The 23898-nt window shown below is 34.0% G+C and overlaps 2 protein-coding genes and 2 long non-coding RNA genes across 4 annotated transcripts in view; 3 read left to right on the top strand and 1 right to left on the bottom strand.

The window, feature by feature from the left end:
• Positions 1 to 23898, top strand: part of stc (nuclear transcription factor, X-box binding stc) — a 48619-nt gene that overhangs the window by 10066 nt on the left and 14655 nt on the right. The window lies entirely within an intron of this gene.
• On the top strand, positions 9550 to 10651 carry LOC142224045 (uncharacterized). The gene is made up of 2 exons (XM_075293856.1): positions 9550 to 9794; positions 9864 to 10651. The coding sequence occupies exons 1-2, from the start codon at positions 9744 to 9746 to the stop codon at positions 10542 to 10544; spliced, it is 732 nt and encodes a 243-aa protein (XP_075149971.1). The 5' UTR covers positions 9550 to 9743; the 3' UTR covers positions 10545 to 10651.
• On the top strand, positions 18987 to 19782 carry LOC142224048 (uncharacterized). Its single transcript, XR_012719009.1, has 2 exons — positions 18987 to 19386; positions 19446 to 19782. It is a non-coding gene; the product is annotated as an uncharacterized LOC142224048 (long non-coding RNA).
• Positions 19408 to 20012, bottom strand: LOC142224047 (uncharacterized). Its single transcript, XR_012719008.1, has 2 exons — positions 19802 to 20012; positions 19408 to 19746 (listed from the first exon to the last, which is right to left on the bottom strand). It is a non-coding gene; the product is annotated as an uncharacterized LOC142224047 (long non-coding RNA).

Genomic DNA, 23898 nt, shown 5'->3' with positions numbered 1-23898 from the left:
TTCAATTTTTACGTGGCTGGAGCTCCCCTACCGTCACCTGATGTCCACCTGATTACCTATGCGGACGACTGTTCCATAGTGACATCAGGTAGAGACATCAGGCAGCTTGAGGTGAGGATTAATGATTCCTACTGGCAGTTAGGGACTTCTTTGTCAACAGGAATCTGAAACTTTCTGCGACCATTTTTACATCGTGGACCAAGGAAGTGAACCAGGAACTCGATATCCACATACGTGGCCAGAGTATCCCCACATGTAAGAACCCCAAGGTTCTTGGTGTGACGTTTGATAGTTTCTTCCTCTTTGGTAAACATGCGGAAATTGTAGCTAAGAACGTTGGGAGCAGAAACAAGATCCTGAAGACATTGGCTGGTAGCACCTGGGGGAAAGATAAAGAGCCGATACAAAAAACCTACGAGCCTATTGGTAGTCCCCTTATCGATTATGCAGCCCCTGTTTGGATCCGCAGTATTAGCGATGTCCAATGGAGAAATCTCCAGACGGTGCAAAATACTGCGTTGCGGATTGCCACTTGATGTCACTCTAAGACACCAGAACAGTATCTGCAACATGAGGCCAAAATGCTATCGGTGAGGCAACACTGCACCCTCCTCACCCAACAGCACCCGATAAAGTGCAGGGGGATAAACAACCCGAACCATGCCACATCCAGAAGGGTACCAACCGAAAGAGGCAAACCCATTCGGTTTGATTTTAGGAAGGATATTAAGCCAATAGACCACTTGCTCGGCGATGACAGTGATGAGGGAATAAGGACGGCATTGAGGGCGGCCCACACGGCAGCGGTTGAGAAGGCAATAGACTCGAACCGATGCAGCGTTATGCTGGGGGGGAAGACCAACACCAATCAGCGACGATGAGAGATGGCTTCCTAGAGAAACCAGGTCGGTGCTATCACAGCTAAGATCGGGGATTTCCAGGTACTTAAATAGTTACCTCTCGCTCCTGAAACCGGCAATTCAGGATGTCTGCCCGAATTGTGGACAGTCGCCTCACATCACGAGGCATCTCTTCGCGTGTCCTGCAAAGCCGACAGACCTAACACCTATTTCACTCTGGCCTCAACCAGAAGAGGCAGCTCGCTTCCTCGAGCTGGATGTTGATGCCTTAATGTCTAATCCCAATAATTTGTTTGTTTTGTCTTTTTCTCTATTTCTTTTTCATACATAAATTCCCATGGGCTACAACAATAACAACAACGTTACTTTTTGTACCATTTGCAATACTCGGCAACAAATGGCCTATATCACTAGAAAACAATCAGCAGATGGGCAAAACATAATTTTAATTTTTATACCCTCCACCATAGGATGGGGTGTATATTAACTTTGTCATTCCGTTTGTAACACATCGAAATATTGCTCTAAGACCTATAAAGTATATATATTCTGGGTCGTGGTGAAATTGTGATTCGATCTAAGCATGTCCGTCCGTCTGTTGAAATCACGCTAACTTCCGAACGAAACAAGCTATCGACTTGAAACTTGGCATTAGTAGTTGTTATTGATGTATGTCTGATGGTATTGCAAATGGGCCATATCGGACCACTTTTACGTATAGCCCCCATATAAACCGACCCCTAGATTTGGCTTGTGGATCCTCTTGGAAGAGCACTTTTACGTATAGCCCCCATATAAACCGACCCCTAGATTTGGCTTGTGGATCCTCTTGGAGGAGCAAAATTCATCTGATCCGTTTGAAATTTGGTACGTGGTGTACGTTATATGGTCTCTAACAATCATGCAAAAATTGGTCCATATCGGTCCATAATTATATATGTGGGATCCGATATTTAAGGGAGAAATGGCAACTCTAAGAACAAAAGGAATTCGCTATAAAAGTTGCAAAGAAGAAGAGAGAAGTCAGTCGAGAAGAGGACGCGCTACCGAAGAGACGACGCGATTTTAAGACGAAAACAATCATTTAATTTTTTCATTTAAATTTACTTTCTTTCATGTTTTTTTATTAATAAATGTTAATTCTTTATATTAAAGTGTTGTGTTAGAACTTAGTTGGTTCAAGACCCTTAGTTCACGTTCTTAAGAGGAAACTTCCCATATTTTTGAGGGCTCGTCCAGAATCTTCCAAATTCTTCGGAGGTTTGCCTGGATAAAAAACGGATAGATAAATAAAAAGTGATGAAATTCTAAGCCGTTGACTATACCCTAGACAAGAAAAAAAAAGAGAAAAAAAAAAACAAAGGAAAATAAAAAGTGATGAAATTCTAAGACATTGACTATACCCTAGACAAAACACAAAAAGAAAAGGAAAACATATTCACAAACACAGTGAACAGAACTTTGTTAAATTCGGCAATAGTGTGTAAGACAAATTCTTTGATGGTGTATAAGCAAAACGAAATATACGCGACGTACAATAAGACATAGCTTTGACCGTTGAGAATTTGAATTTGGAGGAGTGTTAGCCGAAATAAAACAAACAATGGCTAGTTTGGGTATGTTTGATTGTGTGCGTGAGAACATTCGTAGAAGCAGAAGAGAAGTTGTTGTAGCTTTACATAAGCTAGTGTTTGAGAAAGAAGGTGATAGATCGAACCGACAGCGGTTGAGAGTATTCGAAGGTTTCGATTACGACGAAAATGCTCCTATGTATGAAAAGAAAGCTGCCTATGTGAGAGAGAATTTGACGTCGGCAGATCTGATTTCTATTTGCAACTTGTTGGGCATCAGTTACAGAGCAGACGATTTGATGCTACATATTTTCAAGAATTTAAGGAAGGGTTGTTTACTGGCATCAGACACAGACGGTGTTAATGAGGATGCAGAAAACGAAGAAGACGATGATCAAGACGAAGAGTGTGCAAATATGAAATTAGAAATAAACCAACGACAGGCTCAGGGCATAATGACGACGCAAGACGGAGACCAACACAACGAAAGCTTTTTCTCAACTACTTTTGAGAGCGGCAATGCAGCTAGGGGTATATGTGTAAGCGAACCAAAAACAAAACAAACACCAACACCAAGATTTACATTGAATTTTCGCGACATTGAAGACTCGATTAGACAATTTGATGGCACGGGTATACCAACAATTGAAGTTTGGGTAACCGAATTAGAGGAGACTGCAGCAATAATGCAATGGGATAGCTTTCAATTGTTTGTGTTTGCAAAAAAATCATTGTGTGGTCTGGCAAAATTGTTTGTCCAAAGCGAGAGGGGCATAACATCGTGGACAAAATTGAGAGCCGCACTCATTGACGAATTTTCCAGAAAGACAAATAGTGCGCAAATACACAAACAACTTTCTGAAAGAAAGATGAAAAAAGGAGAGAGTGTTTTTGAGTACTTTTTCAACGTTAAAGAAATAGCAAGCAGAGGCTCAGTTGAGGAGGGCTCAATAATCCAGTATGTTATCGACGGTATCGATGATTTAAATTTAAATAAGTCGATGTTATATGGTGCAAAAAATATGCGTGAATTTAAAGAAAAACTATCCGTATATGAAACATTCCGCGAGAAATCAAAAGGTGAGAATAACTCGAGAGTGATTATTCAAAAATCTGATAAGAAGAAAAGCGACGGTAACCGTGTTAACAAAAAAGAACTTGTTTGCTATAACTGTGGTGCCAAAGGTCACAAATCAAACGAATGTAAAGATAAGGATAAAGGTGTAAAATGTTTTAAGTGCAACCAATTTGGCCATATAGCGACACAGTGTAACACTAAAGATTCACAATTATCCAATACTCGGTTGTTAAAAGCGGATGAAATAATGAACAAAACGGTGAAAATAGATAATCGTGAATATATAGCATTGATAGATACCGGAAGCAAATTTAATATAATGACGGAGAAAGTTTTCAAAAATATTTCTGACGCGAATCTTTGCAAATGTGATTTTTATTTAATTGGTTTTGGTTGTGCAAAAATTAAACCCATTGGACAATTTGAGAAGACAGTCATAATTGACGACGAACAATACGATGTGAAATTTGTAGTAGTGCCACAAGACTCTATAAACGTTGATCTGATAATTGGTGAAAACTTTTTCTCACAAGCTGAAGTGGTTATACGGCCGACCGGTATTGTCATTCGGAAAATAGACTCTGGGAACGAGAATTTTCCATTGATGAGAATAGGCTGTGTAGAAGTTGAATCTTTGGATATAGGCGAAATGGCAACTACAGACGCAAGAAGCAAAGTCGAGAAAATCATAAAGGAGTATAAACCGGAAAAATGTAAGTCTGTAAATGTAGAAATGAATATCGTTTTGGAAGACGACACACCAATAGCGACACGTCCTAGAAGACTTCCATTTATAGAAAGGTGCTTAGTTGACAATCAGGTGGAACAGTGGCTAAGAGATGGAATTATAGAGGAATCCGATTCTGAGTACAGTAGCGCAGTAGTTCTTGTTAAAAAGCGTGATGGTTCTTCCAGACTCTGCGTAGACTATCGCCGCATAAACAAAGTCATTGTTAAAGATCGATTCCCCTTACCCCTGATCGAGGACCAACTGGATCGACTCCAGAATGCGAAGGTTTTTAGTACATTAGATCTGAAAAATGGATTTTTCCATGTTTCTGTCGCAGAAACGAGTAGGAAGTTTACTTCTTTCGTAACCCATAATGGACAGTATCAATTTAGAAAAGTACCATTTGGTTTATCTAATTCTCCAGCGGTTTTCCAGAGATATATCAATGCCATATTTAGAGAGACGACGCGTAAGGGAATTGCTCTACCCTACGTAGATGATATTGTCATACCTGGATCTGACGAAAATGGGGCCGTAGAAAACTTAATGACTGTAATTCAACTTTGTCGAGAATATGGACTCGAATTGAACCTTAAGAAGTGCAAGTTTCTCAAGAAGCAAATCGAATTTTTGGGTTTCGTTATAGAAGACGGAAAGATATCTCCGAACCCGGCAAAGGTGAATGCCGTGATTAAGTTTCCAGTTCCAACGAATTTAAGACAGCTACAAGGTTTCATGGGATTAGCTGGATACCTGCGAAGATTTATTCCAAACTTTTCCATCATAGCTAAACCATTATCTGACATGACCAAAAACAATGCTACATTTGAGATGGGTAGTCGAGAAATTGAGGCATTTAATGATTTAAAGGATATTTTATGCAATACCCCGGTATTGAGTATTTTCAACCAAGATTATCCAACCGAGTTGCACACTGATGCTTCAATAGACGGATACGGTGCAATTCTGATGCAAAAGTTACCGAGCGATGGTCAGCTTCATCCTGTGTATTACATGAGTCGAAAAACATCTGAGGCGGAGAGAAAGTACAGCAGTTACGAACTTGAAATATTAGCTGTTGTGGAAGCCTTGAAGAAGTTCCGCGTATATCTTCTAGGAATTCATTTCAAAATTGTGACTGATTGTAACGCTTTCACCAAGACGCTTGAAAAGAAGGATCTATGCACAAGAGTGGCAAGGTGGATACTGCTACTCCAGGAGTTTGACTACGAGGTGGAACACAGAGCAGGAACTCGCATGAGGCATGTCGATTTTTTGAGTAGACATCCTGTAATGATGATAGCCGAAGATAATATTGTATCTAGATTGCGAAATTCCCAAAATAACGACGATGAATTGAAACCTATTATTCACATTCTTAAAGAACAAGACGAGTTCGACGGATATATAATGAAAGGCGACATCTTATATAAAATAGTAGATGACTGTGAGGTAATAGTCGTTCCAAAAGCAATGCAAAGAGAAGTGATCCGCAAAGCACATGAGAATGGACATTTTGCAGCGAAGAAAGTAAAAGAATTGTTGCGTCGAGAATATTATATGCCGAAAATGGACGAAAAGATTAAGCATCATATCGACAACTGCGTAAAGTGTATCATTATCAACAGAAAACGAGGAAGGCAGGAAGGTGAATTACATCCACACCACAAGTATGATGAGCCGTTGCATACTTACCATGTAGATCATCTAGGTCCCTTAGAGTCAACCAACAAACAATATAAGCATATCTTTGTGGTAGTAGATGCGTTCACAAAATTTTGTTGGCTTTATGGAACCAAAAGTACAACTTCAAGCGAAGTGATAGCCAAGTTGACGATGCAGAGTACCGTTTTTGGAAACCCAATGCGAATAATATCCGATCGAGGGACAGCGTTTACCTCTGACGAATTTAAGAGGTATTGCGAATCAGAAAGCATTCAACACATTCTAATCACGACGGGTCTACCAAGAGCCAACGGACAAGTAGAAAGGATGAATGCAGTGATAACATCAGTATTGGCAAAGTTAAGCGTAGAAGATCCAACGAAATGGTATAAGTACCTACACCAGGTACAACAATCCATGAATTCGACATTTTCAAGAAGTATACAATGTACACCATTTGAACTTTTGATCGGAACGAAGATGCGAACATCAGATCAATTACACATAAAGAAATTGATGGACGATGAAATGGTTAAACATTTTAATACACAAAGAGAAGAATTGCGAAGCAACGCAAAGAAGCAGATTCTGAAGATTCAAGAAGAGAACCTGAAAGGTTACAACTTACGACGAAAGCAAGCAACAAAGTACAATATCGGAGATCTAGTCGCTGTTAAGAGGACACAGTTTGGACCAGGTCTTAAACTCAAACAAAAGTACTACGGACCTTATGAAGTGGCGAAGGTCAAGGTCAATGATACTTACGACGTGAGCAAGGTGGGTAATTCTGAAGGACCCCGAAATACAACAACGTGTGCCCAATACCTCAAGCCGTGGGGATTGCATCAAGACGACGATGAATTCGAGACGAATTCAATGCAGGAGGGCCGAAATGTGGGATCCGATATTTAAGGGAGAAATGGCAACTCTAAGAACAAAAGGAATTCGCTATAAAAGTTGCAAAGAAGAAGAGAGAAGTCAGTCGAGAAGAGGACGCGCTACCGAAGAGACGACGCGATTTTAAGACGAAAACAATCATTTAATTTTTTCATTTAAATTTACTTTCTTTCATGTTTTTTTATTAATAAATGTTAATTCTTTATATTAAAGTGTTGTGTTAGAACTTAGTTGGTTCAAGACCCTTAGTTCACGTTCTTAAGAGGAAACTTCCCATATATATAGCCCCCAATTAAACCGATCCCCAGATTTGACCTCCGGAGCCTTTTGCAGGAGCAAAATTCATCGGATCCGGCTGAAATTTGGTGCGTGGTGTACGTATATGGTCTCTAACAACCATGCAAAACTTGGTCCATATCGGTCCATAATTATATATAGCCCCCACATAAACCGCTCCCCAGATTTGAACTCCGGTCTTTAACAACCATGCAAAAATTGGTCCATATCCGTCCATAATTATATAGCCGATGGTCAATCACACAAAAATTGCTCCATATCGCCAAATCTACCAAAATTTTATTTCTATAGAAGATTTTGTCAAAATTTTATTTCTATAGAAAATTTTAGCAAAATTTTATTTCTATAGCAAATATTAGCAACATTTTATTTCTATAGAAAATGTTGTCAAATTTTTAATTCTATAGAAAATTTGGTCAAAATTTTATTTTCTATAGAAAATGTTGTCAAAACTTTATTTCTATAGAAAATTTTATCAAAATTTTATTTCTATAGAAAATTTTATTTCTATAGAAAATTTTGTCAAAATTTTATTTCTATAGAAAATTTTGTCAAAATTTTATTTCTATAGAAAATTTTGTCTAAATTTTATTTCTATAGAAAATTTTGTCAAAATTTTATTTCTATAGCAAATTTTGTCAAAATTTTATTTCTATAGAAAATTTTGTCAAAATTTTATTTCTATAGAAAATTTTGTCAAAATTTTATTTCTATGGAAAATTTTGTCAAAATTTTATTTCTATAGAAAATTTTGTCAAAATTTTATTTTATAGAAAATTTTGTCAAAATTTCATTTCTATAGAAAATTTTGTCAAAATTTTATTTCTATAGAAATTTTTATCAAAATTTTATTTCTATAGAAATTTTTATCAAAATTTTATTTCTATAGAAAATTTTGTCAAAATTTTATTTCTATAGAAATTTTTATCAAAATTTTATTTCTATAGCAAATTTTGTCAAAATTTTATTTCTATAGAAAATTTTGTCAAAATTTTATTTCTATAGAAATTTTTTATCAAAATTTTATTTCTATAGAAAATTTTGTCAAAATTTTATTTCTATAGAAATTTTTATCAAAATTTTATTTCTATAGAAAATTTTGTTAAAATTTTATTTCTATAGAAAATGTTATCAAACTGAATTATATACATATTTTATCGGCCTATTTTTTTGTTTAATGTATACCCCGTATGGACTAACCTACAATTTAGAAGACGGTGTTAAGAAGGTTTAAGATACCTTACCATCGGCAAGTGTTACCACAACTCTGGTAATTCGATTGTGGATGACAGTCTTTAGTAGAAGTTTCTACGCAATCCATGGTGGTGGGTACATAAGATTCGGCCTGGTCGAACTTACGGCCGTATATACTTGTTTCAGTTTAAAATATATTTATTTCTGAAGCAATTTTAAGTCCGAAAATCCAGAAATTAAATTAAGTTTTAATAACAGAAATAAAAGACTACGTGTAAAACTCCCGAATATGGCTATGTTTTGTTCTGAAATTCGCTAACGTAAACTCTCTTGGTTTTAATTAGTTCACGTTACTGCTATCGATTCGTAATTATATAGCCCCCATATAAACCGATCCCCAGTTTTGGGTTTCGGGGGCTCTTGGAGAATCAAATTTCATCGTATTATGTTGAAATTTGGTACTCCAACAACCAAACAAAAATGTATGCATATCGGTCCATAATTATATATAGCCCTTATATAAACCGATCCCCAGTTTATACTTCCTGAGCCTCCTGGATAAGTAAATTTCATATGATCATGCTAAAATTTTGTACTAATCCTGCAAAAATTGGTCCATATCGGTTTATAAAAAAATCCATCAAAAATTTTTTCAATTAAGTTTATAATTGTAAATTTGTTAAAACTCAAACTATTAATTGAAAAAAAATGGAAATATTTTTTTCTGTGCAGCGTGCTAACCCTTTTGTACAGAAATATTGTATTCCATAAATGTTCTCCCATGTTATTAATTACCACCATCGCTCGGCGTTTTATTAATTAAATTAATTACATTATAAATTCCTTATTTGAGGCTCATATGGATCTTATGACTTACACCTCAATTAATACAGACAAAAAAGCATTTGGATTTCTACGAAACATGATCATGACACTGAATATAAGAGAAGCTTTCTTATTTGTGGGCAATTCAAAGTCAAAATAAAGAGATAAGAAAAAAGTGTGGATGGCGGCAAGGTCTTGGCCATTATTGATGATTAAATTTAGCTTCATCTAATTTGGTATTGTTCTGTTTCCAGCTTTGCAAAACATAAAATTGTATAGTAACTATGTATGTAGTGTCAGTTGCAAAATCTTTTGCTAATCTTGTCTTGTTTTTTAGCGAAACGAAAGATTTTTGAAATTTAACGTTTGTGTAAGATGTGTTACAAATGGACGGGAAGAAAATTGTCATTTTTTTGCTTGTTTTTTCTTTTCTTAAGTATAATGTGTGACTACTACTACAACTAGTTGTGTATCACTTGCCCCACTAAAAGCATAATTGAATTCGTAAAAAATTGAAACAAATGAAAATTAATTTAATCTTGGTAATTTATAAAGAAACGAGTTGATATTTTATGGATCAGTAGACACGCAAACGTCAACAAGTGAATATACCACAGAAAGTTTCTATGATGAAGATCACAATATTTCTTTTGTTATGGACTATATTAATAGCAGAGGCAAGTACAAAAACGAGCCTTTTTGTTCATTGGCAAATTTGTAAATTTCCCCAATTTGTAATATTTTAGATAGCCCATTGCGCTCCATTGGAAGGTGATGATAACGATATTGGTGATGATAACGATATTGGTGATGAAATTTATGAAAGCGAACACGATAAATTTTCGAAATTCTATTATGAAAATTTGAAAAAAGCCAGTTGGCCCTTGGAACTCTATCCTGTAATAGTGGATTATATGAATTACCTAAAGGAATGGACCACCACAAATAAAATGACCATACTCGAATCGGGTATAAATGAGGAAAACTATAAGAAACTTCAAAATGCTATTGTTGGTTCTTTAAACATAGCCAATAGACTGGCCATCAATTCGGATAGTTGTATTCAGCAAATGTTGCTTAAAGAATCATTTGACCAGACATTTGAACTTTTGTCACTTCTACGAAATCAAGAACTCGCTACCGAATGGTGGTCTAAATATCGTAGCTTTGAAATGACCAAGAAATCATTGAAGGATAAACATATGCGTGAATTTCTTTTTAAATTGGATGATTATATTCCGGAATTTCTTGATAGCCTGGATGACAATGAACGTGAGGAACATGCCAAATTTATTGAATGGTATAAAACGTTCTCCAAGCATTATCTTTTGGAAGAGTCTGTAAGGAAATTGCCTGAAATTCGTTTATTCTTCCCCAAAGGTCCTATATGGCAAAGAGATTGTGATTTTAATAACACCGGTTTGTAAGGTTCCTAGGAGAAATGGAATTAAATGTAAAAAAATAAATTAACGATTTGTAGTAGAATTATATTAATTTTGTTTTAATAAATATTTGTAGCCTTATCGAGAAAAAATTTTGTTTGACTTCAGTCATTGATATACAAAAGTTACAAATAGACTATTATATTTCATGTTAGCCTGATACCGAAACAGGCAATTGACGTCCAAATGCATTATATCTAATTATACAATTATTTTGTATAATTAGTTACAAATAGACTTTTCGACTAACTGCAAAAGTTAAAGTCGACCGTTCTTAAGGTGTTGTGATCCAAATTCAGTGTTTGGATGTGCATTAAAAAAATTTTGTAATATTTTGTCAAATTTTCTATAATTTTTTATGATTTTCTAAAGCATTCTAACGCTTGTTTGGAACGTTTGAAAAGTTTCAAAAATGCTCACTTTTTATACCCTTCACCACTACTGTGGTACAGGGTATAATAAGTTTGTGCATTTGTATGTAACGCCAAGAAGGAAAAGTCTGAGACCCATCGTTTAGTATACCGATCGTCTTAGAATTAAATTCTGAGTCGATTTAGCGATGTCCGTCTGTCTGTCTGTCTGTCTGTCTGTCTGTCCGTCTGTCTGTCTGTCTGTCTGTTGATGTATTTTTGTGTGCAAAGTACAGCTCGCAGTTTTAGTCCGATTGTCCTAAAATTTGGTACAGGGTCCTGTTTCGGCTCAAAGACGATCCCTATTGATTTTGGAAAAAATCGGTTCAGATTTAGATATAGCTGCCATTTATATTTTTCACCGATCTGGTCATAATTGGCGTGTATATCAACCGATCTTCCTCAAATTCCGTACATCCGAATATTTTATGAGTCTCGAAAAACTTGCAAAATATCAGCCAAATCGGTTCAGATTTAGATATAGCTCCCATATATATGTTTTTCTGATTCCGACAAAAATTGTCAAAATACCAACATTTTCCTTGTAAAATCGCCACTGCTTAGTCGAAAACTTGTAAAAATGACTCTAATTTTCCTAAACATCTAATGCATATATATCGAGCGATAAATCATAAATAAACTTTTGCGAAGTTTTCTTAAAATTGCTCCAGATTTAAATGTTTCCCATCCCAGCGGGAAAATTGCGAAGTACCGCAAAAATCATGCCTTCTTAACCCATGATTTTGGGATCCTTAACACCTTCCCATATGCCTTCTCCTATCATGCATGCTAAAATGCCTTGCACTTCCTTTCTAAATAATGCCCGCAAACATTATTCTGTGCCTTCTTTGGGAATTGGAAAAAGAAGGACCTACATTGTTGTTATAAGAACGAAAATTCAATTTTTTTATATAAGCATCAAACAAACATTTGCATCAATATTTTTAACAGATTTGCCTCAAAACTAGAATTTGCTGTTATTTCGCAAGATGATTTATATTTAGATATAGTTCTTGATTTTAGTTCTAGAGCATGTAATGCGCTATTCTCATCCATTTGCCAGAAATTTGGAAATTAATATCCCTCCCCGCCTTTCAGTGTATTTAAAATAGAATATATCTTTATACCCTCCACGTTTTGTATTCGAAACAGTATTTCTGGCGATGTCTTACAATTTTGGTTTTTTTTTGATTAAGTTGGACATATAGTTAGTTGTAGATCAATTTACCCACATATTTTCCATTGGTTTTACTTTATACGTTTGTTTTGATCGTGATATTTCTATTTGTCTTCTATATTAGTTGTTGTTGTTATAATACAGTTTTGTAATGTTGTTGTGAGAGCATATACACAGAAAAATTTATTTGACTTCAAATCTTTTGACCTTTCCTTAAGGGAGCCACCGTGGTGCAATGGTTAGCATGCCCGCCTTGCATACACAAGGTCGTGGGTTCGATTCCTGCTTCGACCGAACACCAAAAAGTTTTTCAGCGGTGGATTATCCCACCTCAGTAATGCTGGTGAAATTTCTGAGGGTTTTAAAGCTTCTCTAAGTGGTTTCACTGCAATGTGGAACGCCGTTCGGACTCGGCTATAAAAAGGAGGTCCCTTGTCATTGAGCTTAACATGGAATCGGGCAGCACTCAGTGATAAGAGAGAAGTTCACCAATGTGGTATCACAATGGACTGAATAGTCTAAGTGAGCCTGATACATCAGGCTGCCACCTAACCTAACCTAACCTTCCTTAAGGATTTCGTTATTGAATTTTTTTGGAAGCTAACTAGCTCTAGATCTAGGCTCTGTGAATTTAAAGCTAGGATACAGGTCTCATATATATTTTTTTTCGTTCACGATTTGCGATATATCAACACAGGTATACAACTATAAATAAATTTCGAATAAAAATCCAAATTGTAAAATACATTTTAATGCAACAAATGTTTTCTTATTTTCAAATAAATTTTTAACCAAAAATGCAAAATCCTCCAAATAAGTATTAGCCTATTTTAAAGTTTTTTTTATCTTTAATACATTTTTTTTCTTCTTTATATTAAGTGAAATTGGCCTCACTTTATGGTCCTATAACTTTGAAAGATTCGCGTACTAAATTTAAATAAATTAAATTTTAATTTAAGATTATAAACTTTTTACAATTATGTTTTTTTGTTTTGTATATGTGCAGTTTTATCTCTACATGGTTACTATAGTTTGTTCTCCCTTGCTTTTGAAAAATAAAATTAAAAACAAATATATACGGCCGTAAGTTCGGCCAGGCCGAATCTTAAATACCCACCACCATGAATCAAATATTAGGGTTTCCTCTGAAATTTCAGGGGGGTTTGAGGACAAATCAAGCAGAGCAGTTCAACCAATACACTTCTCGGAGATAAATTTAAAGATTTTACCTATGAAGACTATATCAGATTCTGGATTTGTAAGAACCATTTTTGTTTAAGAGGAACCATTAACATCTCTTGTAAGTGTGCAAGAAAATGATAAAATAACGTCTTGATTTGAAATCTTAAATCTGTAGATTTTCACCCGAGAAGTAACATCTGGAAACTTTACATTGAGTTTCAAGCAATTTTCATGAGCGGTGCGCCTTTTATACCCTCAAGAAGTGAAATTTCAGGCAAATCGGTTAAAAACTACGGTTTTTAGAAACCCAAGGAGTTAAATCGGGAAATCGTTCTTATGGGGGCTATAATACAACACTGACCGATACTCACCATTTTCGGCGTATCTCTTTATGATCCAAAAATAATTCTAGATTTCGAATTTCATACAAATTGGATAACAAGTACGGTTTTTATAATCCCAAGAAATAAAATCCGGAGATCGGTCATTATTGGGGATATACCAAAACATGAACCAATACACGCCCTTTTCGGTACACCTCTTTATTGTCATAAAATACTTCTAGATTTCCAATTTCAGGCAAATTGGAAAAAACTACAGTTTCTATAAGTCCAAGAAGTAAAATCGGGAGATTGGTCTATATGGGGGATATACCAAAACATGGACCGATACTCACCATTTTCGGCACGCCTATTTATGGTCTTAAAATGCCTCTAGATTTCCAATTTCAGGCAAATTGGATAAAAACTACGGTTTCTATAAGCCCAAGACCCCAAATCGGGAGGTCGGTTTATATGGGGACCATACCAAAACATTGACCGATGCTCACCATTTTTGGCATACCTCTGGTCCAAAAATACCTCCAGATTTCCAATTTCAGGCAAATTGGATAAAAACTTCGGATTCTAGAAGCCCAAGAAGTAAAATCGGGAAATCGGTCTATATGGGGGCTATACCAAAACATGGACCAATACTCACCACTTGCGGCATACCTCTTTATGATCATAAAATACCTCTAGATTTCAAATTTCAGGCAAATTGGATAAAAACTACGATTTCTATAAGCCCAATACCCCAAATCGGGAGGTCGGTTTATATGGGGACTATATCAAAACCTGGACCGATATTGCCCATCTTCGAACTTCACCTGCCTGCAGACAAAAGACGAGCTTGTGCAAAATTTAAGCATGATTGCTTCATTATTGAAGACTGTAGCGTGATTACAACAGACAGACAGCCAGACAGACGGACATGGTTATATCGTCTTAGAATTTCTCCCTGATCAAGAATATATATACTTTATATAGTCGGAAATCGATATTTCGATGTGTTACAAACGGAATGACAAGCTTATTATACGCCCGTCACCATTCTATGGTGGTTGGCATAAAAAAAATAAAAAGTATAGCACTTGTTGTATTACATATCAGCCACCCTGTACATATGGGGAGGTATATATAACTCCGATCAGGTTTGAACTAAACATAGTAAAAGTGCTTGTCACTCAAAAAAAACAAAAGTTTGTTCAAAATTTCAAAAAATTGGCTGAGTAATATGGGATATAAACTCAAATCGGACGATTATATATACGGGCGCTATATATATATACCTGACATGATCTCTTCGAAAATTGACAGAGATACTACTATTAACAAGAGCAAACGTTTTGCCAAATTTCATGTAAATCGGTTATTCCCTTGAATTAATACCAGTTTGGGGGTCACTGTTCGACGGGATACTTTGTACAAGTAGCTACTATTTATGTAGGTCGGATGGTATTTCGATTGGTACGATCCAATCGAAATAGGAAATTTTATGTTAACTGACCACGAACTGATTTAGCTTATATAGGTATTTAATCTACCTCCATGTACATTAAGGCAATGTTAAGAGGTTTTAAGATACCTTTTCTTCGTAATACATGGTGGCTAGTCCATAAGACTCGCCCTGCCTGACATTACGGTCGTATTTATTTATTTTTATAGTGCGGTTAAATAAATAAACATAAATCTTTCTAAATAATTAATAATTAAATTAATAATAACAAAAATCTATAACTTTGCCTATGGTAGAATCTGTTCGAACCCACCAATGATCCCATACTCATTCTTTGTTGCCTGCCAAGCTATTAATTTGCTTATGTCTAGTTACTCCTAACTTTGGCCTTCTAGAAGACATTCTCTGTAACATATAAAAGATCCGATACCCATTATACGTTCACTTCCAACAGAAGGGAACGCGGAATGACTTAACGTGTAGCTTAAGTTTACCTTTTGGCTACCACATCACATAAATGTGTCGTAGGCCAGTGGATGAGTGTAGGACTACCAATAACGAGGACCCCGGTTCAAATCCCGACGGAGCAGAAAAATAAAAATACACTTGAGGTAAATATTAAAATCACAATAATAAAATAAACTGTATAGGAAAAGTAAGTCAAATTAAGTTCTAACGTAAAAGGCATGAGGGCAAATATTCAGTTCATAGACAACCTTGCCTTCAAAATATTTATTTTTACACGCTTTCTTTTATGCCTTCCTGTCCAGGCCTTTTTGAGGGCCTTCTTTGGAAGGCATGATTTTTGTACTTAGTATGAAGGCCTGATAACATGGCATCGACGACACCACCTCTAGAAGGCATACGAATAGAAGCGAGAGGCAAGGCCTTGGTCTCCAATCCAATCCAATGTTATTTTGAAATGAACACGTAATGCAGCGCCCAGGCCTTATAGCTACCCGGACAGCACTTCCATCATCGATTCCACGTCGCTTCCATTTCCCGCTGGGATATTTATACCCTTCACCACTACTGTGGTACAGGGTATAATAAGTTTGTGCATTTGTATGTAACGCCAAGAAGGAGTAATCATAGACCAACCTTTTAGTATACGGATCGGCTTAGAATTAAATTCTGAGTCGATTTAGCGATGTCCGTCTGTCTGTCTGTCCGTCTGTCTGTCTGTCTGTCTGTTGATGTATTTTTGTGTGCAAAGTACAGCTCGCAGTTTTAGTCCGATTGTCCTAAAATTTGGTATAGGGTCCTGTTTCGGCTCAAAGACGATCCCTATTGATTTTGGAAAAAATCGGTTCAGATTTAGATATAGCTGCCATATATATTTTTCACCGATCTGGTCATAATTGGCGTGTATATCAACCGATCTTCCTCAAATTCCGTACATCCGAATATTTTATGAGTCTCGAAAACCTTGCAAAATATCAGCAAAATCGGTTCAGATTTAGATATAGCTACCATATATAGCTTTCGCCCGATTTACACTCATATGACCACAGAGGCCAATTTTTAACTCCGATTTAGTTGAAATTTTGCACAGGGAGTAGAATTAGCATTGTAGCCATGCGTGTCAAATTTGGTTGAAATCGGTTCAGATTTGGATATATCTCCCATATATAGCTTTCGCTCGATTTACACTCATATGTCCACAGAGGCCAATTGTTAACTCCGATTTAGTTGAAATTTTGTACAGGGAGTAGAATTAGCATTGTTGCTATGCGTGCCAAATTTGGTTGAAATCGGTTCAGATTTAGATATAGCTTCCATATATATGTTTTTCTGATTTCGACAAAAATGGTCAAAATACCAACATTTTCCTTGTAAAATCGCCACTGCTTAGTCGAAAGGTTGTAAAAATGACTCTAATTTTCCTAAACTTCTAATACATATATATCGAGCGATAAATCATAAAAAAACTTTTTTGACGTTTCCTTAAAATTGCTTCAGATTTAAACGTTTCCCATATTTTTTTTACTAACATTGTGTTCCACCCTAGTGCATTAGCCGACTTAAATTTTGAGTCTATAGATTTTGTAGAAGTCTATCAAATTCTTCCAGATCGAGTGATATTTAAATGTATGTATTTGGGACAAACCTTTATATATAGCCCCCAACACATTTGACGGATGTGATATGGTATCGAAAATTTAGATCTACAAAGTGGTGCAGGGTATAATATAGTCGGCCCCGCCCGACTTTAGACTTTCCTTACTGGTTTTTTACTAACATTGTGTTCCACACTAGTGCATTAGCCGACTTAAATTTTGAGTCTATAGATTTTGTAGAAGTCTATCAAATTCTTCCAGATCGAGCAGCGTTGCCAATTTAGCTTTTTTCCCGCTAGATTTGGCTTTTTTTTGAAGACGTTTAGCGGGAAAAAAATGCATTTAGCTTTTAGCTTTTTTTCTGGCTTTTTTTCATGACCCTTTTAGCTATTTTTGGCTTTTTTTATTTTCGACATGTTTCTACTGAAATATGGATAAATCGGCGTTTTTATCTAAGCCTTGCTGCAAGTATAAGGGTTTCCACATATTTCAAAGCTCAGTTGAAACATTAATAATGAGTCCAGCCATTATGCGGGCATTTTTGTAGCAAATACACCTTGTTGTAAAGTTTTTTCATTATATACATAAAAGTTATCGTAAACTTTAAATCTACTATTACCATACAAATTTGTTAGATAAACTGTCAGTAAATTATTGGGAATATTATCATTTGAGTCGTTTATCCTTTTTATGTTATTATAATATTCTAAAGTTATTACGATATTATTAAATTAAAATAGTAGATGTGAATAGCTTTGTGCACTGAAAAAAATATTGTCGTCTCCTTAAAATACGAACGCGAATTTTGGTTATAATAGCATTTGTGAATTTCTTTTATATAAACTGTTTTCCTTGTCCAAAAGACGATAAAGTCGTTTTGTCCTTATAATTAAGTGATTCAACTTAAAAATGGGTATGTTTTCATGAAAGAAGGAAGAATTAATGAAAAATTCTTTAAATGTGAGGAGTTTTTGCATGTTAACCACAAACCAAAATAGCGTTAAAAAATAGAAGATGTTTTTTTTGTTTTATTTTAAAAACGTATATATACAATAATTTCTACTTGAAGTCGAGTCTGAATTTGGAAATTTAAGTTGGCGTTAGCACGTTTTTAAAGCACTTTGATAGCTCATGAAAAAAAGGAAAATGTTTTTACTGGGAAATGTAAACTATAGGTATTTTCTACAATTTAAATAAAAGTAATGTATTTCGAATTTTTCACAATTTCAAATCCAAACTAAAATTTTATTTAAAAAAATGACAAATCATTTTTTTACCAAATCCAAAGCATGCTTAGATCATTTAATATTTTAAAATAACAAGTAAATAAAATAGAGGTGTTGGGAAGGTAGCTCCCACAAAACGAAGGACTTCCAGTAAAAAATTTGTGATAGTAATCAAAATGTATCGAATACTCAAACAGAGCTAATATGCCTTAGATATTGTTACAGTCTCACAGAAGTGGAATTAAAATGAAAATAATATGCATTGTAAGTGACATAAAGCCTTTAAGTTTGTTAAATTTCAATCAAAAATGTGACTTTTGATACAAAAAAATTTAGCTTTTTTTCTAGCTATTTTTTTTTAGCATTTTTTAGCTTTTTTTAGCTATTTTTTTGGGCAAATCTAGCGGTTTTTGGTGAAACAATTCTGGCAACGCTGAGATCGAGTGATATTTAAATTTATGTATTTGGGACAAACCTTTATATATAGCCCCCAACACATTTGACGGATGTAATATGGTATCGAAAATTTAGATCTACAAAGTGGTGCAGGGTATAATATAGTCGGCCCCGCCCGACTTTAGACTTTCCTTACTGGGGGGTTACTCTGTATTGCGATACGAAAGCAAATGCGATGCGATAGTTAAATGCGTTAAGAGTACAATTCGGTACTCTGTATCACTTGCGCAAACGCTTTCGCAAAGTAAACTGAAAATATGGTAACGCTTTAGCAAAATAAAGCGAAAATATGACAACGCTGGCTGCACAATGTAAATAATAACGAAAATGATAAAAAGAAATGTCAAAAAATTGTAAATAAAAACATTTTAAACAATCTTCCGTTCGGTGCGTGTTCTTTTAAAACTTGCTAATCGTTTATAACAAAAAAGTAATAATTATGGATTCGATAGCGTTATGGTTTGAAGAAAATTAACATGAACGAATTACAAGAAGAATTTTGCGAGATCGGTCAAATATACTCTCCCTAAGTGACCACGGGTAAGAAAATGGAAACTCAAATTATGTGACAAACGTTTTCGAATATTTCATTTTTATAGATTTCGTCTTAATAAAGATGCGTTTATGTATGTATTAAACGCTATTAAAGACGACCTCGTCGTTCCAAATAAATCCACAGCTATTCCAACCCCAATAAAAGTGGCCGCTGCTTTGAAATTGCTTGGACAAGGTGGTTATCTACAAATCGGCCAAGACCATCTTTTAGGACTATCAGAGCAATCTATGTCGCGCTGCTTGATTGAACGAATACTTTGTCCCAAGGTAACTGCGGAAGAGACCATAAAGTCTACCAAAGTTTGGAACTGACGTTGCTGTGTCTGTAACTTTTTTGGTTTTTCCCTAAAACAATAAACAATTTAGATACAAATATAAAAATTTAATTGTGCTTACTTACATATTTGTTACTTTGCGATTGCTATTTTGTTTGCGCACGATTTTTGCGATCAACGAACGAGTTTGACATACGCTTTCGCATTATAGAGTGCGGTGATGCCAGATTTGCGAAAACTAGATGCGCAAGGTAGATACGAAAACGAATTACTGAGTACCAATTACTCGATTCGCGACAAATTTTCTTACGCATCGCAATACAGAGTAACCCCCCTGGTTTAGATTGGATTTAGCATTTTTTTTGACAAAATTTAAATAATTTTTACCATTTTATAAATTCTTACACAGTTTTTAAAATGTTTGAAGCAAAAAAAAAATTAACCATTAAAAATATGAAAACAACGAGTTAAACTTGCTGTGCAGTTCAAAACAAAAACAAAAAAATTGGGAGGAGTTTTGGAAGTGCCTTTAAAGTTGTTCCTTTGGATGAACTTCCATTTTTTTGATGGTTTTTCATAAAAAAAATCGAAAAATCTAAATTTCCAAAAAGACCAATATTTGACGACATTTTCAAATAATAAAAAAAAATATATATATATATATATATATATATATATATATATATATATATATATATATATATATATATATATATATATATATATATATATATATATATATATATATATATATATATATATATATATATATATATATATATATATATATATATATATATATATATATATATATATATATATATATATATATATATATATATATATATATATATATAAAAGCGAAAAAGTCAGTTTTCTAAATTAAAAAAAAAATAAATGTCGTCTTTTTGGTTCCAATTAATAGGTTGGCTGATAAGTCCCCGGTCTAACAAAGAAAAACACATTTTTTTGTCAAAATTCGTTTTTATTATTCAACATAGTTCCCTTCAAGAGCGATAAAACGATTATAACGACCTTCGAATGATTTGATACCATTTTGGTAGTACTCCTTCGGTTTTGCCTCAAAATAGGCCTCAGTTTCGGCGATCACCTCTTCATTGCAGCCAATTTTTTCCCCTGCGACCATCCTTTTGAGGTCTGTGAACAAGAAAAAGTCGCTGGGGGCCAGATCTGGACAATACGGTGGGTGGGGAAGCAATTCGAAGCCCAATTCATGAATTTTTGCCATCGTTCTCAATGACTTGCGTTGTCTTGGTGGAACAACACTTTTTTTTTCTTCTTCATATGGGGCCGTTTTGCCACGATTTCGACCTTCAAACGCTCCAATAACGCCATATAATAGTCACTGTTGATGGTTTTTCCCTTCTCAAGATAAACGATAAAAATTATTCCATGCGCATCTCAAAAAACAGAGGCCATTACTTTGCCAGCGGACTTTTGAGTCTTTCCACGCTTCGGAGACGGTTCACCGGTCGCTGTCCACTCAGCCGACTGTCAATTGGACTCAGGAGTGTAGTGATGGAGCCATGTTTCATCCATTGTCACATATCGACGGACAAACTCGGGTGTATTACGAGTTAACAGCTGCAAACACCGCTCAGAATCATCAACACGTTGTTGTTTTTGGTCAAATGTGAGCTCGCGCGGCACCCATTTTGCACAGAGCTTCCACATATCCAAATATTCATGAATGATATGACCAACACGTTCCTTTGATATCTTCAAGGCCTCTGCTATCTCGATCAACTTCATTTTACGGTCATTCAAAATCATTTTTGGATTTTTTTGATGTTTTCGTCGGTAACCACCTCTTTCGGGCGTCCACTGCGTTCACCGTCCTCCGTGCTCATTTCACCATGCTTGAATTTTGCATACCAATCAATTATTGTTGATTTCCCTGGGGCAGAGTTCGGAAACTTATTATCAAGCCAAATTTATTTATCGACTTTTAACGACAAATCCAAATACCGAGTTCTCATAGTACGAAAAGTCGATCTTTTCAAAAATCGAAATGGCCCGCCGACTTTTCGATTTTTAAAAACGACGGAAAGTAAACTTTTTGATACTCTTTTACTAGAGGTTTGCGCGTGACACGAAATTATCGTAACATGCGTGAATCATTTGAGGGGCGAACCAACTTCAAAGCAATACAGGTGATTGTGTATGAATGGGACTGAAACAAAACAAAATCATTTAGTGAATATGCGTGAGTAGAACTTCTTCAAAATTACTATTAGGACAAATCTCATGCACAGGAGGACAATATTTTTGATAGCCATTTTATATTCAAAATAAATGGTGTTTTTCTAAGAGCTTGGTGATTTTAAATTTAAATAAACCACAGACCAAATTATGAAATGTCGCGAGTGGCGTCAAACCACACAGTTGCCACTCGAGCCAAACCTAATCTATCAAGATTTGCAGAAAATTTTACCAAAAAACTACCGCACAAAAAGTCTTATTTTGTATTTTGTATAGAAAATTTGGTAAAAATTTCATTTCTATGGAAAATTATGTCAAAATTTTATTTCTATAGAAAATTTTGTCAAAATTTTATTTCTATAGAAAATTTTCTCAAACTTTCGTTTCTATTGAAAATTTTGTCAAAATTTTTAATTCTACAGAAAATTTTGTCAAAATTTTTAATTCTACAGAAAATTTTGTCAAAATTTTTAATTCTATAGAAAATTTTGTCAAAATTTTTAATTCTATAGAAAATTTTGTCAAAATTTTATTTCTATAGAAAATTTTGTAATTTTCTTTTAATTCTATAGAACATTTTATTTCTATAAAAAATGTAGTCAAAATTGTATTCCTATAGAAAATTTTGTCAAAATTTTATATAGGAATTTTTTTTCCAAACTTTTATTTCTATAGAAAAATGTTTTCAAAATTTTATTTCTATAGAAAATTTTGTCAAAATTTTATTTCTATAGAAAAATTATTTTCAAACTTTTATTTCTATGAAAAAATCTTTTCAAAATGTTATTTCTATAGAAAATTTTGTCAAAAATTTGTTTCTATAGAAAATTTTGTCAAAATTTTATTTCTATAGGAAATTTTGTCAATATTTTATTTCTATAGGAAATTTTATCAACATTTTATTTCTATAGAAATTTTTTTCAAAAATTTATTTCTGTAGAAAATTTTGTCAAAATTTTATTTCTATAGGAAATTTTGTCAAAATTTTATTTCTATAGAAATTTTTGTAAAAATTTTATTTCTATAGAAAATTTTGTCAAAATTTTAGTTCTGTAGAAAATCTTGTCAAAATTTTATTTCTATAAAATTTTGTCAAAATTGTAGTTCTGTAGAAAATTTTGTCAAAATTTTATTTCTATAGAAAATTTTGTCAACATATTTAATTCTATAGAAAATTTTGTTTTGTTAAAATTTTATTTCTATAGAAAATTTTTTAATATTTTTACTTCTATAGAAAATTTTGTCAAAATTTAATTTCTATAGAAAATTTTGTCAACATTTTATTTCTATAGAAAATTTTGTCAAAATTTTATTTCTATAGAAAATGTTGTCAAAATTTTATTTCTATAGAAAATTTTGTTAAAATTTTAATTCTATAGAAAATGTTGTTAAAATTTTATTTCTATAGAAAATTTTGTAATTTTTTTATTTCTATAGAAAATTTTGCCAAAATTTTATTTCTATAGAAAATTTTGTCAAAATTTTATTTCTATAGAAAATTTTATCAAAATTTTATTTCTATAGAAAATTTTATCAAAATTTTATTTCTATAGAAAAATGTTTTCAAATTTTTATTTCTATAGAAAATTTTGTCAAAAGTTTATTCCTATAGAAATTCTCAGCAAAAAAGCGTCGCCAAAAAAGTAGTGAAAATTTTCTTTTTGGATCCGGAAATGGTGCAAAATTGGCGCAGAAGCGATGAATTTAACATGGGCTTGTCATAGGACAGATCACCACCATTTCAACAGCCGTTGCACTGAATATGCATCACTTCTTTAGATGTGATCCGAATTCAGTGTTTTGGGTGTGAATTAAAAAATTTTGTTGCATTTTGACAAATATGTATTTTTTAAAATTTTTAATGCAATCGAACGCTTGTCTGAAACCCTTGACCTCAAATATTTTCAAAATTTCGCAATTTTTCTAGAATGAATTTAGAAAATTTTTCGGCAAAATTTAAATAATTTTATTAATCCTTACCCTGTTTTTAACATATTTG

The sequence above is a fragment of the Haematobia irritans genome, chromosome 2 (genome assembly GCF_050003625.1).
Source record: "Haematobia irritans isolate KBUSLIRL chromosome 2, ASM5000362v1, whole genome shotgun sequence".
Taxonomy (NCBI): domain Eukaryota; kingdom Metazoa; phylum Arthropoda; class Insecta; order Diptera; family Muscidae; genus Haematobia; species Haematobia irritans.
Note: the sequence above shows the minus strand (reverse complement) of the source record. Positions and strands in the feature narration are given on the sequence as shown.

Bases quoted from the DNA above. Each gene is read 5' to 3' on its own strand.
- LOC142224045 (XM_075293856.1), top strand. From the start codon at position 9,744: ATGATGAAGATCACAATATTTCTTTTGTTATGGACTATATTAATAGCA. The intron at 9,795-9,863 runs GCAAGTACAAAA...GTAATATTTTAG, and splicing joins GGACTATATTAATAGCAGAG to ATAGCCCATTGCGCTCCATT.